At 42.8% G+C, this 20,514-nt stretch overlaps 1 protein-coding gene across 1 annotated transcript in view; it reads right to left on the reverse strand.

Moving 5' to 3' along the window:
- Positions 1-20,514, reverse strand: part of CFTR (CF transmembrane conductance regulator) — a 196,509-nt gene that overhangs the window by 109,470 nt on the left and 66,525 nt on the right. Inside the window, exons 8-10 of the mRNA XM_044280293.1 lie at positions 19,125-19,371; positions 14,430-14,522; positions 11,374-11,553 (exon numbers count right to left, since the gene is read on the reverse strand). Of these exons, the coding sequence (XP_044136228.1) occupies positions 11,374-11,553; positions 14,430-14,522; positions 19,125-19,371 (520 nt within the window). The remainder of the gene's footprint in view (positions 1-11,373; positions 11,554-14,429; positions 14,523-19,124; positions 19,372-20,514) is intronic.

The following is a 20,514-nucleotide window of genomic DNA, read 5'->3' on the forward strand; positions in this document are numbered from 1 at the left end:
AATCGCCCAAAGATGTGGCGAAGTGCGTTATGCACTTTGTCCCATGTGAAAGGAGACGTTTGCAGCAGCTGTGAGTGAATGGGCCCTAATAGCCCTGTGTGCCTATCCTGGTGAGATGTGATCCCTATGCTAGGTGTACCTGTGTGTGGTACTTTCGGAAACACTCCCCTAAGCATAGGGCAGGGTGGTCGGGACAGTCAGGACAGAAATAGCGGGTGTCACGCCTTATTCCACTCCTGCTACAGACACGACATTTTTTTCGGGGTGGCGGTCGGTTTGAGGTACCAGCAACGACACTGGGGAAGTGTCGCTCGTGTAGACGGCTAACTACACTGGTGGATGGGGCCACGGAACCTCCTGGATACAGGAGGTTCGCGATGATCTCTTCCTGAAATTTGAGGAAGGATCCAGTTCTCCCAGCCTTACTGTAGAGAACAAAACTATTGTACAGAGCCAATTGAATTAAATATACAGACACCTTCTTATACCAGCGTCTGGTGCGTCGGGAAACTAAATACGGAGCCAACATCTGGTCATTGAAGTCGACCCCTCCCATGTGGAGGTTATAGTCGTGGACTGAGAGGGGCTTTTCAATGACACGGGTTGCTCGCTCAATTTGTATTGTCGTGTCTGCGTGAATGGAGGAGAGCATGTAAACGTCACGCTTGTCTCTCCATTTCACCGCGAGCAGTTCTTCGTTACACAGTGCGGCCCTCTGCCCCCTTGCAAGACGGGTGCTAACGAGCCGTTGGGGGAAGCCCGCGCGACTAGTTCGCGCGGTACCACAGGCGCCAATCCGTTCTAGAAACAAATGCCTAAAGAGGGCCACACTTGTGTAGAAATTGTCCACATAAAGATGGTACCCCTTGCCGAATAAGGGTGACACCAAGTCCCAAACTGTCTTCCCACTGCTCCCCAGGTAGTCAGGGCAACCGACCGGCTCCAGGGTCTGATCTTTTCCCTCATAGACCCGAAATTTGTGGGTATAGCCTGTGGCCCTTTCACAGAGCTTATACAATTTGACCCCATACCGGGCGCGCTTGCTTGGGATGTATTGTTTGAAGCCAAGGCGCCCGGTAAAATGTATTAGGGACTCGTCTATGCAGATGTTTTGCTCAGGGGTATACAAATCTGCAAATTTCTGGTTGAAATGGTCTATGAGGGGCCGAATTTTGTGGAGCCGGTCAAAAGCAGGGTGGCCCCTGGGACGGGAGGCGGTGTTGTCGCTAAAGTGCAGGAAACGCAGGATGACCTCAAATCGTGTCCTGGACATAGCAGCAGAGAACATGGGCATGTGATGAATCGGGTTCGTGGACCAATATGACCGCAATTCATGCTTTTTTGTCAGGCCCATGTTGAGGAGGAGGCCCAGAAAAGTTTTAAATTCGGAAACTTGGACTGGTTTCCACCGGAAAGGCTGGGCATAAAAGCTTTCCGGGTTAGCGGTGATAAATTGTGTGGCATACCTGTTTGTCTCTGCCACGACTAAGTCTAAAAGCTCCGCAGTCAAGAACAGCTCAAAAAATCCCAGGGCCGAATCGATCTGAGCTGTCTCAACCCGAACTCCAGACTGGGCGGTGAAAGGGAAAACTACGGGTGCGGCTGAAGTTGGGGACTGCCAATCAGGGTTTGCCAGCACCTCTGGGATTCTAGGGGCTCTACGGGCACGTCTTTGCGGTGGCTGCGACGGGGTCACTACTGCACGTGCCACCGTACCAGCTTCAACTGCCCTTCTGGTGCTCGCTACTTCACCAGGTTGTACGGCAGTGCTGGTACTAGGTCCAGGAAGGGCTGGGCTGCTGGTGTATGCCTCACCACGTAATCCGACAGCACCAGCCCCACTCTGCTGCTCTTGAAGCGGATCCTGCGCAACCTGTGGTCTAGCGACACGGGGCCGGGTACGCCTGCTGCTATCAGGGACCTCAGCCTCCTCGTCCGAACTTTGGGTCAGAGAGCCACTGCTTTCTACAGGTTCGTATTCTGACCCGCTGGATTCATCAGATGAGGGTTCCCACTCCTCATCCGACTGGGTCAGAAGCCTGTAGGCCTCTTCAGAGGAATACCCCCTGTTTGACATGTGGGCAACTAAATTTAGGGGTATTCCCTGAGACTACCCAAGAAAAAAAAAGCAAGCCTGTCTTACAAATGGGAGGCTAGCAAAGTACCGGAGGCTGCTGCGGTTGATAAAAAATATCAAAACTGATTTTTTTATCGCCGCAGTGCGTGTAAAGTGAATGTGCAGTGATCAAAAAAAAATTAATTTTTTGTCACTGCGGTGGGGCGGGTGTGGGCGAACGCACGTGTGGGCGACCGATCAGGCCTGATCGGGCAAACACTGCGTTTTGGGTGGAGGGCGAACTAAAGTGACACTAGTACTATTATAGATCTGACCGTGATCAGTTTTGATCACTTTCAGATACTATAAAAGTACAAATGCTGATTAGCGATACGCTAATCAGCGAATAACGGACTGCGGTGCGGTGGGCTGGGCGCTAACTGATCGCTAACTACCTAACCAAGGGACCTAAACTATACCTAAAACCTAACGGTCAATAACAGTGAAAAAAAAAAGTGACAGTTTGCACTGATCACTTTTTTCCTTTCACTAGTGATTGACAGGGGGGGATAAAAGGGGTGATCAAAGGGTTAATTGGGGTGATCTGGGGGCTAAATGTGGTGTGGTGGGTACTCACAGTAATGATGTGCTCCTCTGCTCCTCTGCTGGAACCAACCGACCAAAAGAAGGAGCAGAGGAGCACAGCAGCCATATAACCCCATCATATTTACTAATATGTGGGGTTATATGGCTGCTGATTGGTTTTTTTAAAAATCAGCAGCCTGCCAGCCAATGATCGTGGCCGGCAGGCTGCTGACGAAATAGTCTTCTGCGAAATGCCGGCCCGCGATGCGCATGCGCGGGCCGGCTGTGACGTAATCTCGCGTCTCGCGAGAGGACGCGCCGATGCGTCCAGGAGGAACTAAACAACCACCTCCCGGACGCATCGGTGCGTACAGCGGTCGGGAGGTGGTTAAAGGGGATGTTCGCACCTGGCGACCTTTTCAGCAGACCACCCAGGGTGGCCTGGACCCACAGTGGGAATCATACGTATCTGATCCCTGATGCTGGCTTCTGGTTCCAGTGCTCCCTCTAGGGTGCTTCCGGTTTCAGGTATCCCCAAATCAACATCTGGTTTGTCATGGGTCATGTAGCTGTTGCAGCCAAGGACTGGCCGCAGCGGTGATGCGTTACCCATGTGTCATGTCACTGGGTCAGCTGAGTACACAATGTACTGGTTCTAATTCCCAAAATAATGGCCACTTATCAAAATCTAGATTCGATTAAATAATCATTGTATCAGATTCAGTTCTACATAGGTTAATTCAATTGGTAACTTAGTAGTAAATGGAAGAACTGACTGTATACCGTAGCATATGACCTAGGTCATACCAAGAGGTGCGCAATACTGTGAGAAAATCTCTGTACTGCCCTTGACCACGGTTTATTCCTATCACTGTGACAAATGACTCCACATATCATCTTGCAAAATCATGTCACCTCAGTAGATAATCAGAGGATTGACTACTGCTCCCATGCTGAACGCTGCCATAATTCTCTAGTTAATTAGTAGACAGCAACCTTGCTCAAAGCCATGAGCTGAGAAATGCAGGGAAGGTGTTACATGTATCAGTTTATTGCCAGCCTTATCACCGGCCTCCTCTCTGAGGTCAGCCGCAAGCCAGGGGGGTTGAGGCGGAAGAGTAAATCATAAATCATTTTGGAAAACAATTTAGCATAATTTGAAGACGTCACAAAATAATGTACCATATCACTTGTACGTGCAAATTGGTTCACACACTTATGTCAAATATTTCTTCAAGCTAATGTTTGTAAAGAGACAGTTACTAAACAGAATTCCTTGTAACAGCTCGTTACTTTAAACAGTCAAAGGTTTCTTGTAAAATACATTAGTGAGACGTCACACACAGCTTTTTGTGGCAGTTTTTTTAAGCAAGTTTTTAAGCCAAAGCCAGTATTGGATCATAGGAGAAGTATACGCCCTTCCTTTATATTTCCCATTCCTTCGCAAACCTATAGTACTTCAAAAACTAAAAAGTTGCATCTGACTTCACCTTTAAAATTTCACTCAACTTTGAAAAAAACTTTTGCTATGTTATTGTGACACATCAAAGGTTTTGATCAGTGGGGGTCTCAGTGCTGAGATGCCCACCGATCACTTAAAGGGGTTGTCCGGGTTCAGAGCTGAACCCGGACATACCCTTATTTTCACCCCGGCAGCCCCCCTGAGCCTAGCATCGGAGCATCTCATGCTCCGATGCGCTCCAGTGCCCTGCGCTAGATCGCGCAGGGCACAGGCTCTTTTGTTTTTAATAACACACTGCCGGGCGGTAACTTCCGCCCAGCAGTGTGTTCGGTGACGTCACCGGCTCTGAGGGGCGGGCTTTAGCTCTGCCCTAACCGTTTTACTGGCTAGGGCAGAGCCAAATCCCGCCCATCAGTGCCGGTGACGTCACCGGGGTTACTGTCAGCCCCATGGAGAGCCCGGTACGTCACTGGAACTCAGAAAAATGCCTTTGCCCTGCGCGATTTAGCGCAGGGCAAAGGAGAGCATCGGAGCATGAACTGCTCCGATGCTCATGTCAGGGGGGCTGCCGGGGTGAAAATGGAGGGATGTCCGGGTTCAGCTCTGAACCTGGACAACCCCTTTAAACGTAGTGAGAGGTGTTCATATCTCACAATCTCTCTGCTTGCTGCAAGAGACGGAATAGACAGGCCCATAGACTCTCTATTGCAGCGAGGAGAGAGAGCACATTATGTGAGCACTTCTCTCTCCTCATTCTAGCTTGCTGACAAAATGTATACACACATAGCTGTGGTTCGCCTGATAAAAACTGTGTTTTTCTTTTGTTGATCTGAGGCGTTGTTCTCGAGTTATGATACTTTTTCTCAATATGCGAATTAGGCCTTTGGTGCAAAGAGTGCGCCACCAGTGATCTCTGTGATCCCTATCCAGCCTCATCCTAGCAGGATAAACTGGATCCCGACTGATGTTGCAAAGACCAGGAGGGGTGAGGGAGATAAGGAACTTGATCATTATAATACAGGGGATTACTGAATATAAGGGGCACATTCCAGACAATTGAGATATAAGGGACTAACCTTCCCCAGATCATCAAAAGATCGTGCCCAGTCATGAATAGATCATAAAATAAATATGATCGTATGGGCAAATAAATCCTAATCCTCTACAAGGGGTATACAGTATATAAACAGAGTATGTGTAGCATATACACCACTCCGTCTGAAAAATGTAATCGTATTTACCGCCTAGGTGACACTAATATAGATGGTCACTCAGATCCCCTACAGAATAATGGATATGATGATAGTTACATGTCCATTGCAGACTAGTGATCTAGTTTGAATAAAATAGTAGTCACTAGGGACAAATAGCGGCTTCAAGGATTCCTAAGCTGGACAACCGTATATAGTCCAAGAAACTGTTGTTATATAACATGATACAGACCATGGTAATGCCCATCTATCTGAAATCAGAGTGGGTGGTCACAAGAGTCCCCTATAGAATGATGATACTCAATGATAATTATGTGTCCATAGTAGACTGGTGACTAAATTTAAAAAGTCTGATACACAATAGGGGCAAATAATGGTTTCAAGAACTCCTCGGTTGAACAACTGCATATTGTCCAATAAACCATTATTCGGCTTAAATTCGCTCCACTATTAGTCAATGAAGCAAGAAAATGAAATTTGGTCATTCAGGTCAGCTGGTCTAAAAGTGCCCAGCCTGAATATTCAATCTGCTTCTTTCTTAAGGACCAGTTAATCAAATTTCCTCCACGTGGTGACGGTTTGACAACTTCCACTCCTTGGAATTTGATGGTATTCGGATTGGTCCCATGAAACAGCCTGACATGCTTAGCGGCTGGAGTGTCATTGTCATTATTAATATCACTCAGGTGTTCCCCAATCCGCCTTCGAAATTTCCTGATAGTTTTTCCAACATACTGCATACCGCATGCGCATGTGATAAGGTAATTTTACAATTCACAAAGGAGTGGATGTCAAAGGTCTTATTGGTCTGTTTACTTGTGAATCGTTTCCCCTGTAAAATGAAGGGGCATGCAATGCAATGGCCACACCTGTATGTACCTGCAGTGATGTTACTTAGCCATGTCTCTGTAATGAGGGTCTGGAAAAAACTATGAACCAAACGGTCCTTCGTATGTAATAGACGGGGTATCACCAACCTATTGTCCAATATCTGGGTCTGAACGAAAAATGCCCCAATAGGTGTTCAAAACTTCCCATATCTTATTATGTGCCACATCATATGTCGCAAAGATGCGGGCTGTGTTTTCCTCTGTACCCCTATTCTTTGGTATAGGAAGATCATCTCGGTTGCTGCCCAAAGAATGCTGATGAGCAGCATGCAAAACTTTGGCTGGATAGCTCCGTCTCCTAAATCTGTCCTGGAGATCATTGGCTGCTGTCTGATATAGTGTTGCTCGAGAATATTCAAATCGCAAATTTTTATCGCAAATATCTGTAGTTCAAAAATTTGCGAAGATCTAGAATATAGTGCCATATCTTCGTAATCGCGAATATTCAAGATTGTTTTCAATGTCCACGTGAGAGATATTTCTCTGCTGTCCATACATACATGCTACAGCCATAGTGCTGTGATGTCACAACAATGCCTAGTGCACCAATTAGTAATATCTACTTAGACCTGAAAAAATGTGAAGTTGCATGTATCGCGCCAAAAATATACGGCTCATTAGTGACGATTTGCGCAATCGCAAATATATTGGAGCACTCTATCTGCATATAAAGCTATTGTTCTGCCATGCATGCGAAATGTAATCAAAAACAGTGCTGTAATGTAAAATTACTTAGTGATCAGGAGTTCTTCCTCACAGTCATGAAAGTTGCTGCCAACCATTTTCTCCAGTCTCAGGAAACTTCTAGCAGCTTGAAAAATGTAGTATAAGGGAGCCACGCCTTTATTGCGCACGCAATACGCGCATATTACATTGCCGATTTTTGCAATCAAGAAAATAATGACTGGAGATTGCGAATTCTAGAATTTGCTAATTTATGGCGAATGTTAGGCCAAAAATTTGCAAAACGAATATTACCCATGCTGCTCATCACTAGTCTAATATCTCTGCAATGAGCTACAGTGGATACAGATGCCAACTGTCCCAGTGTAACAGCGTATTGGTAGCTGTCGGTTTGCGGAAGATGTTGGTGGCTAAGTTCCCATCCTGTCCTCTGGAAAACCTGAGGTCTAGGAAGGTAATCTGATGTTTATGGCTTTCTGCCGAGAAAAATAGTCCGAGTTCATTGACATTGAGTGTGTTTACGAAAGTGTGGAATTGATGTTCACTCCCTTTCCATAAGATAAACACATCATCAATGAACTGGAGCCACAACAGAATAGATCGAGACCAGCTATGAGATGTTTCACCAGCTACCATATTCCGTTCCCACCATCCCAGGTAGAGATTGGTGAAACTGGGAGCATATGAGCTCCCCATCACCACTCCCCTGAGCTGATGGTAGATCTTCCTGTGAAAAAGGAAAACATTTTTTATCAAAATAAACTGCAGAAGCGACAAAATAAACTGATTTTGTGGGTATAAATATTCGCCTCTTTCCTGTAAAAATAGTGCAACCTTCTTGCATCCACTAGCCTGAGGAATGCTACTATACAGGGCCTCTACATCCAGACTCGCAAGAAATGTGAGTCAATCTGGATATCGTCCAGTTTTTTAAGAAGGTCCATTGAGTCCCTTGTATAGGATGGTAGGGTGGAGATGAAGGATCTAAAAACTGTATCTACATATACCCCCAGATTTTGCCTGTGCCAGATACTACTGGCCTGCCCTTTAACGGGGTTAGGCCCTTATGGACCTTAGGTAGACAATAAAAACACGCCATCTGGGGATATTGTGGTAACAAAAGTCATAGTCCTGTTTATGAGGTCCCGTTGGAGAGCCCCATCCATTAGATTTTTAAGTTCTCTCTTATATCCCGTGGGGGGATTACTGCTGAGGATCTCATAGCAATTTTTGTCACCCAGTACCCTTTTACACATATTTTTATAATCATCCATGTCGAGTATCACGATGTTGCCCCCTTTATCCGAGGGCTTGATCACAATTGAGTCATCAGACTCGAGAGTTTGCAGACCTTTTAATTCCTCAGACGTTAAATTGTTCTTTCCACTCATATCGCAGTTTATTTTGAAGAGCTGGTCTGTTACCACCTTAAGGAATGTGTCAACTGGAGTGTTGTCACTCAAGGGCGGATATTTATTAGAGGACAAACGCAGGTTAGTTAAGGGTCCATATCCCCTATCCCTTTCACCATCGTCCAGCAGACCCGCCAATGTTCTAACATCTGTCAGGTCTCCCACATCTATCCCCAAGGCCGCCGCCTCCTGTCTATCATGGGTAGCAAAAAAACTCTTTCCATTTTTATTTTCCGCAAAACAAATAAATGTCTTTCACCCATTCAAACAGATCAAATTTCTGAGTGGGAACAAAAAACAGCACTTATTCAGCATAGTATATTCTTCTTCAGATAGCTGTCTATGAAAAAGATTGAAGACCTGTAAGTCATCTGAGGAACTATCGTGCCTATTCACGGTTGGTTTTGGTTCCCCCAGTTTCGTAATAGGTAATCCGAGACCGATGGGGGATTCCCTAAAAAACCACCACTTCTTGTGGCACCTCTCGAGCGACCCCGCTGGTTGGGTCGTCTACCCCTTGACGTGAAGCGTTTAAATGGGGCACTATTAGATTCTGGCAGTGTCTCGCCTTCTCCTTCAGATGATGACGGCTCTGTCTTAACTTCAAGGGCCTTAGATGTATTGGCTCCAAAGTCTAGGATCCGTCCCTCTCTGAAGTCATTGATATATCTTATAAATTGGGAATGTTTGTGCTCGTTGAGCTCTGCCGTGTACCTCTTCACTGTTTGCTGTAATGATGCTTTCTTTTTGTTATAATCAGGGCTGGTGCTAAACTTTCTTGCTGCTTCAATGCTCTCTTGTAATTCAGTTTTACTTTTGGCAAATATAACCCTTTCCTCTTCCAGCAGTAAGGAGATCAGCAGCAAAGATGAATCAACTGATTCCTTCTCCCACCTCTTATTGAATTAGGTGAATCAGACTCTCACTGCTGGAAGGAGTGGAATGTGCAGACCCTGTGGCACTATCCTGTGCTTCAGGTAGTGCTCCAGGGTCTGTAAGTCTGTAATTATCTTGATAGATACTTTGTTTTTGTTTTTGCAGTTGCAGCCACACACCATCAGTTATGGCCGCAACAGACTACGCTGATTAATTTCTAACACTAGTTAGTGATCTTAGCATCTTATGCTCCTGATGACCCAGGTCCATCCTGGAGAAACACGTCGAGCATTGCAGACATACTGAGCACAGAGAAGTTTCATTTTATTAGAGTCATATCGCTACATGGCCCGGTAATTTGCCCACTAGTTGGGGCATTGGATTTTTCCATTCAGGGCTGGACAACCCTTAGTTGTGCATTATATGCATTAATATGCCCATCACGATTTGCCCAACTATATAGATTTTTTTTTGTGTTTTGTGTTGCTTCTATGGTTTCTAATGGGCCTCAATGGTGATCTAGGGGTTAAATCTGTTTATTACCCCACACTACCGAATGCCAGGTTATACCGAGCGACAAACATCCAGACGGGGAGCTATATGGCTAACACCCCACTTGTGGATGGGCTTTGTATAGTTGCATAGAAAGATTTGCCTGTGATAAAGTTGGCTTTTCGCCCAGGTTAGGTTTTTAGATAAATATATATTCATAAAATTTTGTTTGTTTTTCATTTAGTATCCTTACAGGCAGTGAATTTAAAAAGGAAACAAACAGCAGGTTAAAGGTAATTAACCCTTTTAGTACCTTAAGAATTTCCATTTTTGCATTTTTGTTTTTTTTACTCTACTCCCTGTCTTCCTAGAGCCATAACTTTTTTATTTTCACATAATGAGGTGTAAATGTCCCTCTTTGACCATCCAAAAAGTTGAGCATACGTCTTCACAGTGAGAAACTGTTAGTTCAGTAGCTGGAGTGCAGTCACTATCTCTCTGATGTATCCCTAGGGAAACAGATTCTATAGACTAACTAGGGCTAACTGCTTTTCACTTTTCCTCAAGGTAGAATTAAACTGCACAATTTTTTATTACACATCCATTGGCAGTCGTTTTGCAAAGGCTGATTACAAAGGCCGCTACTAAAGTCGTTCCTCCCTCATTCTGTGATTACACACAGATATGTGCTGCTGATAATCGGGCATAATCTGTGTAGACTGTGTTGACTGCACCCCCTTTCTTTTTCAGCTTGGCCACTTAAAATCTAAGGGAACTGATTCTTCAATCAGTTCTCTTAGCATACATCATCATCAGGAATATTTTTGATATACAGTATTTTGAATTGGCATCAATTTACTTGTCTTTTCATGTGTTTAATTTTTTTTAATTTGGAGGTACGCTTTAAAATATATATCCTTTTCTCATGGAAGTATCAATTTAACTTAGGCCTTTGCAGGTGATTTTAAGCTCTTTATCAGAAAAAGCAGAGACCTGACCTATATAAAGTAAAGTTTCTTTTAATCCTTATTTTCTTCAAACAGATTTAAATGTTTACTATGAAGAGAAATCCAAAATGTAACCCATATATCCAAATCTGTCTCCCAGATCTAAATTACAGCAAAAATGATATGCTCATTTTCATGATTTTTGTGGGTTCTGAATACACAGGAGCCTAAGCTTTTCAATACAATTGAAAATGTCATCTGGATATAGACTTGTCAGTCTTTTGCTCATTGGTTAGCACTATTGTCTTGGGTTTAGATATGACTAAGGACATCTGCATGAGGTTAGTGTGTTCTTCTCATGTTTGTTTGACCAAGGACATCTGCATGTGGTTAGTGTGTTCTCCTCATGTTTGCGAATTTTCTGAGGGTACTTTGATTTTCTCCCAAAATGCAAAAAAAAAAAAAAGATACTGATATGTTAATTTGCTTGCTATGAAACAGGCCCCAGGGTGTATGTGTATGAGATGTTGATAATCTATGTACAGAGCACTATAAGCAACAGGAAACATGGGTAGAGGACACTGTGTTTGCTTACCATACATGTGCACACTAGGTACTAATGCTGCACATCTGCAGTGTTTTTCTATAGTACAGAGACACAAAAACCATGCTTGTGAGCAAAGGCTGTCAATGTCAATGTGACCGCATACATTTTTTGTACTAAAAAAATTAAAATATTACATAACAATGTTGAGTACCTTTCCAGACCCTGTAGAACCCGCGACTGCCAGCAGTTGTCCTTTTCCCAGAGTAAAACTTATGTTAGAAAGCACAGGAGTGACATGCAATGAGAAGTTACTAAAAAACAGATTGGGGTCTTCCTTAGAACCACTGCCTCCATTCTCAAGCATGGCTTTCCCAAAAGCTTCTCCAATACCCTGTATGGGAATAGTAGAAGAAACAATGATTTTAATGATGAGATTAATATTTGTGTAAAGATGCATTTGAGTTTATTCTTTGACGGTGCCTGCTATGAAAAACCTGTGAAAATGGACTGCAGCCATATTTCCAGCAGTGCTGCCAGATCCTTTAAAATAAAAAAATACTTGATTCACTTGGATGCGAGGGAACACTTGTTCCACACAGAAGGCAGCAGGACCTGACGTCAAGATGCTGGTAGTGTCATGTCCTGATGCCTTCAGTGCGGAGCAAGTGTCCCCTCATGTGTAAGTGCATGAAGTGAGAAATTTTTTTTAAACGATCTGTGTGCACTACCCAAGGGAATGGGAAGGCCATTATATAATGGGGCACTATGTGGGGGTCATTTTTTATAATTGAGCACTATATGGGTGGCACTTATATATACTGTTGCACCATGTGGGGGCACTTATATATACTGTGGCACTATGGAATGATATACTGAGTGTACTGTAGGGGTTGGGTTTAAAAAAAAAAAAATAACAATGAACTATATCTGTTTTTAATGGCCTTTTTTATCGGACGTTAAAGGGTTTCTGTCATCAGAAAAATCGTCATGTATCTGGTTGACATTAGCAATGTGCTAATGTCAGCAGAACATAACTGTATGATTTTTAACTCCCTGCCTGCCGCCGTTCCCTCAAAATAAATACTTTTATAATATGCTAATATTATAAATATTATGCATAATGCTGAAGCAGCAGTAACATATGCTAACATTGATTTTTTTAATGAAAATATGACAGTTATCCTTTAAGATTCATAGAAGTCCAGAAAATGGATGCACACACAGTTGCAAAATGGCCATGTAAAACTGATGGCCAATGGTCGTATGAATGTTACCTTAACCATAATATAACCAGGGCAGGATTACACGTGTAAGGGCACAGCCACACATGCAGATTTTTTCATGCAGTTTTTGAACCTACAACCATGAATGGATTTAATAAAAAAGAGGAGAAGTCTTATACACCACTCACAAAAAGTCAGGGATATTTGGCTTGAAATTTATGGAAAACGTAAAAAGTTCATGCTACAGTGATATTATATCATGAATGTCTGCTATGGGGCCCAGGGAAAGAGGGGATTATCTCCTCTTCTACTGAAAGTGAAAACTTGGTCAGGACTCTACCCTCTAAAGGAACAACTTTTAGCAAATGAGGCAGTGGAAAACATGGCCCAAAGGTCATTGAAAAGGGTTTAGGAAGAAACCCTTCTGTCCTGTGTGGGGGCCTTGTTTGATCCTTGCTATAGGGCCCTTGCTTCTCTATGTTAGCCACTGCCTCATACCTAACAATTTATTGAAACAAACAACAACAGTGGTGGGTATACCCCAACAAAAAACTTTGATGTCTCAATAACTTGTCATGTGGCCTTGAGCATCAATTACAGCTTAACAACGACATCTCATGCTGTTCACAAGTCGACTTATTGTCTGCTGAGGCATGGCATCTCACTCTTCTTGAAGGGCGGCCCTCAGGTCAATGAGGTTCTGGGGTACATAGTTACAAATCTCTACACAGCGACTCAGCTGATCCCCTAGGTTTTCCATGGGATTCAGGTCTGGAGAAAGTGCAAGCCACTCCATTTGAGGTACCCATTCTCCAGCAGCCGTTCCCTAATGATGCAACCTCGATGAGCTAGCGCAATGTCGCCCCCAGAAATATGAAATTAGGCCTGTGTTGTTCATGCAGAGGCACAATGACTGGATTAATGGTGTTATTCAAGTAGTATGGGCTTGTCACTGTACCATTCACAAAGTGTAGCGCAGTTCTGTATTAACTAGACACACCTGCCCACACTGTAACACAACTACCAACAAGCATAACATTCTCCTTGATGCCTCCAAAATCATTGGTGGGCATCATTTCTGCTCAGTGTAAATTGACTTTCATCAGTGAACAGTACTGAGACCCACTGGTCCCTCGTCCAGCGTAAATGCTCCTATGGCCCATGAAAGATGATGATGCCTGTGGTCAGGTATCCTTGTAGGTCATCTAGCACGCAGACCACACTGATGTAAATGGTTTTGAATGGTGAAACTTGGGTGCCTCTCACCTCCCTTAAATGTGCCTGGAGTTGTGTGGCATTCATCATCTGGTTTCGCAGGGCATTGTTCACAATTAAGCGGTCATCAGTGTGGTATGTTGCCAAAGGACATCCACTTCTATGCTTTTCTGTGACTCTTCCAGTCTCTGTATCTCTGTTGCAACCTGCTGATGTCACTCTGACGCTCTAAACTCAGTGGCTACTTCTGTCTGAGAACATCTTGCTTGAAGTCTCGCAATAGTAAGGTACTGTTAATCAATTGTTAGGTGTCGTCTTGGTCTCATGATTTCAAAATGTATACAGCATGATGAGGAGGACTGTTTAAATACTAATTCTAATTGAACCAGGAAATGTATTGGTCAATTCATGAATCAAACACCTGTTGTGAAGTTTGCAATTAAGTTTCTTGTTAAAGAACAGCAAGTTGTGCAAAAGGTACTGCAACATTTTAACAGTTGGACATGTGCATTCAATTGTTTAGAGGTCACATTAAGTTCACCTGTAAAGGTTAGAGTGCATTTTAGGTTCATACTGAAATATGACCCACAAGCCAAATGTCCCTAACTTTTTAAATAGTGTATGTCCTTAATACTTTCTTTTATGATCCACTTCTGAGTTCAAACTGCATCACAAAACCTACATGTGTGGCTGTACCCTAAGGATATATTGTTATAGCTAAAAGACATATTTATACATTTATTTAAAAAAAACAACATAGCAATAATCAGCAAGAAAAATCTGGAAAATGTCATCATACAGTATTTTCTCAAATACACTACATACAGACCTCATCCCAGGAGGCAGTTACATTTTCCATTACTGCTTCTGTGGTTGTCAGGTTGTACTCCAGTGACTTAAATTCATCTTTTTGTAAAAAGTCCTGTTAAACATATTGAAATATATTAACTGACATTTATTATTAACATCATTAAACAATATGCCAATCACATGAACTGTACCTTTTAATTCGGACAATGTGAGGATCACATTTACAGTTGATCACTCACTAGAAAGGATCAATCACTGCTAACACCTCCCCCATGTACAGCTATCAGTGACTGACAGCTATCTCTATATACACACTTACACAGGGAATGCTATGAATCACTGATAACACCTCCCCTATGTAGGTAGAGCTATCAGGGATTGACCGTCTATCTATGTATACACACTTACACAGAGAATGCTATCAATCACTGATAAAACCTCCCTAATGTACAATTATCAGTGACTGACAGATATCTCTGTATACACACTTACACAGAGAATGCTATCAATCACTGATGACACCTCCTCGTGTACAACTATAAGTGACTGACAGCTATTTATGTATATATACACTTACACAGAGAACACTATCAATCACTGATAACACCTCCTCACGTACAACTATCAGTGAGTGACAGCTATTTATGTATACACACTTACACAGAGAATGCTATCAATCACTGATAACACCTCCCCCATGTACAGCTATCAGTGACTGACAGCTATCTATGTATACACACTTACACACAGAATGTTATTAATCACTGATAACACCTTCCCTGTGTACAACTATTGGTGACTGACAGCTATATATACTGTATATACACACTTAAACAGAGAATGCTATCAATCACTGATAACACCTCCCCTGTGTACATATCACGGTCTCTCCCGTGACAGGGGTCAGAAGATCTAAGAGGTTGGCTGCACGTGATGTGATCTGACAGCCTCTTTGGTTTCACTTGTTTCTGTGTTGTTGCTGGTTATGACCACACCTCTTGTCTCAGGTGTAGCTTGTGTAAACTGGTGCCATACATCATTTTTGTAAATAGCTTCTATTTTTTATAATGCACCCATTTAGAGAAATACACTCTTACCCCATTGTTGACATTTGGCAACCCATAGATACGGCCGCATCTATGGGCCGTGCTTGTGCAGACCGCTCTCCTTTTTCACCCAGGTGGCCGGGGATTCAGATGAGTACGTGCACGCTGCCACGTATGCGCATATTGTCTTTCCTCACTGCTGTGTCTGATACGGAGCCCTGCATGCTCTGTATGCAGCGCAGACTCTGAATCGAGCGATGCATAGAGGGGGTGTGTATTGGAGCGATCACGATCGGAGGAGAGTGGAGGGACAATGGAGGATAATTTTATTTAGTGGAGGGACAATGGGAGACAAGTTAATTTAGTGGAGGGACAATGGGGGACCTTTTTATTTAGTGGAGGGACACTGGGGGACAATTTTATTTAGTGAAGGGATGTTGGGGGGCAAGTGTATTTAGTGGAGGGACACTGGGGGACAATTTTATTTAGTGGAGGAACAATGAGGGACAAGTTTATTTAGTGGCGGGATGCTGGGGGACAATTTTATTTAGTGGCAGATGTAGCAGAGCTGTATTAAAAGCTGTTCAGCCACCGTGCTTGTGGGGGAGGGGAAGACAGATATAGCAGAGCTGTATAGGAAAATGGTCAGGCACAGTGCTAGAGGGGACTGGGGAAGACAGATGCAGCAGAGATGTATAGGAAACTGGTCAGCCACAGTGCTAGAGGGGACTGGGAAAGACAGATGTAGCAGGGCTGTATATGCATCTATACAGATACATGGTCTAAGGTGTATACACAACTGTAGTAGAACTGTAATGGAAACAAATCTGCATCAGTGCTGGTGGGTGGGGGATGGTAATATTTTAGGGGAGGCAAAAGCACACATCATTTGGCTACTAGCTAACATGCTTTTGGGCTGATGTATAGTACTGAATTATTGTTTTGCTGCTCAGAATGGGTTTTGTGTGTAAAACTGTATTAGAATGCAGGACAGCCACATGTTACTGTCTTAGCTCACTTCCCATGGCTCTCTGAGTGATGATTTCCCAACAGGAGGGATGGGCTTCACAGACACTGCAGGCTGCCATACTATCCACATGAATGAACATGCAAGGACTGAGTTCTCAGTGTGATGTCATAAGGAGGCGTGGCAGGCCTTCACTCAAACTGCCTAAGCCCACCCAGCCTTAGAAGCAAGAAACCAGGAAGTGAACAGCAGAGCTGGCTGCAGGTGAGGATGAAATAGCAAGATGGGAAAAACCCTTGTGGTCATTCCAACTCCTCTATTTAGTCTGGTCTCACCCATCATGCTATGCGGTTGATAGCTCCTTTCTGGTTGTGGAAGTGCTGGTGTTTGGTTCTCCTCTGAGTTCCTGCTCGTCCGCATACTTCAGAGTTAAGTGTCTTTTACCTATTTCTAGTTTGTTGTATTCCTCTATTTTTTGGTATTAGGCCTGAGGGAGTCTCCTGTTCCTTCAGCTGTGAAGGAACGGGTCATCTTTTGTCCTGACATTATTTCCAGGCTCCTTTAGGGTCAGATAGGGCTCTAGGTTCCTGCATGTGAACATTCCTACCATCGAGGTCTGTTCATACTGATAGTTTTCAGGTCTCGGTTTAGGGATTCACTAGGTGTGACCTTTCCCCTTTTCCTAGTTTCCAGACCTAGTACTTTTTCCCTTCCCTCCTGCATTCGGTGTGGAGATTACTACCCACATCACGCCATGACACTGCAACTATCAATAACTGACAATAACTATGTATACACACTTACACAGAGAATGCTATCAATCACTGATAACACCTCCCCCATACACAACTATCAGTGACTGCTAGCTATCTATGTATACACACTTACACAGAGAATGCTATCAACCACTGATAACACCTCCCCTGTGTGCAACTATCAATGACTGACAACTATCTATGTATATACACTTACACAGAGAATGCTATCAACCAATGATTACATTCCCCCCACCTATAAAACTGAAGTCAGAATGAGCACTTATTTAAATGTATAAGTTTTACTGTACAGTCTTCTTCACTTCTACTGCTCTATAATCTGCTGCCTGCAGATTACACTGCATTTCATGGCCTCAGATTCTCCTTAAAGGGCTTCTGTCACCCCATTAAACCGTTTTTTTTTTTTTCTTTACTAATAATCCCTACACTGCGATCTCATCATACATAAGCTAATTAATGATTTTCGTTCAGTAGAATTTGTTAAAAATTGATTTTTGAAATATGTAAATTACCTTGCTACCAGCAAGTAGGGCGGCTAATTGCTGGTAGCAGCCGCATCCTCCGATGGTAATGACGCCCCCTCTGCTTGTTGATTGACAGATCCCGTCCGCTGGCCCTTTCTCTGCTGGCCCTGCCTGTTTTGATTCAATATCTGGCGCCTGTGCCGCGGCCGTACCTCTCTTCAATCTGCGCAGGCGCACTGAGAGGCGGCCACTCGCTTGGCCGCTCGCTCCTCAATGCGCCTGCGCCGGGTGTAGATGTGACGTCATCGGCGCAGGCGCATTGAGGAGCGAGCGGCCAAGCGAGTGGCCGCCTCTCAGTGCGCCTGCGCAGATTGAAGAGAGGTACGGCCGCGGCGCAGGCGCCAGATATTGAATCAAAACGGGCAGGGCCAGCAGAGAAAGGGCCAGCGGACGGGATCTGTCAATCAACAAGCAGAGGGGGCGTCATTACCATCGGAGGACGCGGCTGCTACCAGCAAGTAGCCGTCCTACTTGCTGGTAGCAAGGTAATTTACATATTTCAAAAATCGATTTTTAACAAATTCTACTGAACGAAAATCATTAATTAGCTTATGTATGATGAGATCGCAGTGTAGGGATTATTAGTAAAGAAAAAAAAAACGGTTTAATGGGGTGACAGAAGCCCTTTAAGTAGTCTGGGGATTTAAACAATCTTCGGTACAAGTTTTTTTGTACAAATTTATTTAATGTCTCTCCACACTGTCCAAACCAGCTTTGAACTAAGTATTTTGAGTCAGAATGGTTGGCATAGACTGCCAGACAACTAGGCCTTATAAATAGAGTTGTCAGGCAGTGCTTCCCTAAGAACTAGTCTGTGTCAGATCTACATACTAAGGTCTTCAGGTCTAGGGCAAATTCTTACCTAGAAAAGGGGCAAGAGGCCTGGCAGTGCTCCACTGAGATTTGTAAAAAAATACATTTAACTGAAAACTCTTTTTAAATGTTTTAATTCTGAACATTCCTGAATCTAGCTGTATCATGCTGCTACACATTGTATTAGCACAGGCTGTATGAGGAAGTAAGAATATACACTAATATAATTCTGTGTACGGTACATACCTGCGATCTTTTCAGATGCACAGGTGTAGACATTAATTTACTTCCGTCACAGAGGAAGTAGGGCTTGAAATAAGCTAGGGTCAAACTGACCTGTCAATCACTGCTCACAATGGAGCTTTAGCATATTCTACTTACTTTTTAACTTTCCAACTAAAGTTATTAGAGTTCTATATGTCATAAAAAGTCAGAATGAGCATGAGAAATTTCAGTATCAAATAATACTAATGATTATGAATTCACTACTCTCAAAAACACCATGTTGTAAATATAGAAGTTCACATCCTTTCATTTTTCACATTCATTCACAATGTGTTCATCCGGTTGTGCAGCACATAGACATACCTGTATTTTATTTATTACGCCCAGGGAGTCATACCAGGTCTGCACAGCCCAGGGGAACTGTCGTGTAACAGTCATACGCAGAACAATGCAGAATGAAATGGTGGTAAAGACCTTTCGAATACTAATCCCATTAGTTAATAAATGTGGAAGAATGGAAAGAAACACCACAAAGAAGCCAGAGAAGAAAAAGGCTGAGCTGTTGAAATATCTCACATAGGCAGCTTTTCTGGTGAGTTTCAGTTCAGTCCTGTGTAAAAGCAAACCAAACAGTGAATTTCATGTTTACATTGATATATAAACTTTGCATTAAAGTGTACCTAATTGTGTAACAACACTTCTTTAAAACCTCATAGAAATGTGCAGAAAATAATATTTCTACGTATACTTTCATTATTTATATATTTTCTTTTACGTTTCCCTGTGAAATAGGTGCCTGAAGTTAGATAGCTAGATATATAGATAGATCGTAGATAGATAGATAGATAGATATTAGATAGATCATAGATAGATAGATAGATAGATAGATAGATATTAGATAAATAGAAATCTCAACATAGATTCAAATATATAAATTGGTTACATTTTCAAACATTTTCAAATGGAGCATAATATTAAAACCATGGTCATGTTTTATGCCTAAAGAATTTTCATGCATTGTGGCTAAAGTTATATTTTAATTGTTAATAACCCCCTTTCCTATGCTGCATATTAATATGAATATAGAACATATTTTATGTAGGAATCATTTATTTCTCTTATTTCTCAGAACTGTGTCAGCATAATTTCTTTTGTGACTCATTATAATTTTTTCAAATTAACACTGTCCTAATTTCCAACTGCTATTTTCTCTTCCTGATTTTACATATTTTATTATTATGGTACAAGTTCAGCTTTCAGTGCTTGGCCCACAAATAACTTTTATCACCACCACAGCATAAGTGATAAATGTCTGATCGCTAGTAGTCTGATTGCCAGGACCCCAAGTGATCATGATTATAGGGGTCCCCGAGTTCCCTTGGAGAATTGCAGTAGTGCCTATCTGTGACCATAGCTCTATTCACACAGGTGACTCATGGACCACCGTTTTCATGATTGCTGGGGTTCCCAGCACTCTGACCCCGGCAATCATCCATTTATCTTGTGGTAGGTGATGCTTGATGCTAATGTCTGTAAAGTGCTGCAGTATATAGTATCACTATATAAGTGCATAAAATAAAAAATAACACATAAATATTGTTTGTGGGCCAAAGCCTTTTATATTTTAGGATAAGTTCAATAGTCCAAAAAGGTATAAACTCTATATGTAGCAATATTAGTAATGTGGCAACAGTAATATGCATACAAATGCTTCACATTAGGGATGACATTACGCCATACCATAAGAATCACA

Source organism: Bufo gargarizans, chromosome 2 (genome assembly GCF_014858855.1).
Source record: "Bufo gargarizans isolate SCDJY-AF-19 chromosome 2, ASM1485885v1, whole genome shotgun sequence".
Classification (NCBI taxonomy): Eukaryota; Metazoa; Chordata; class Amphibia; order Anura; family Bufonidae; genus Bufo; species Bufo gargarizans.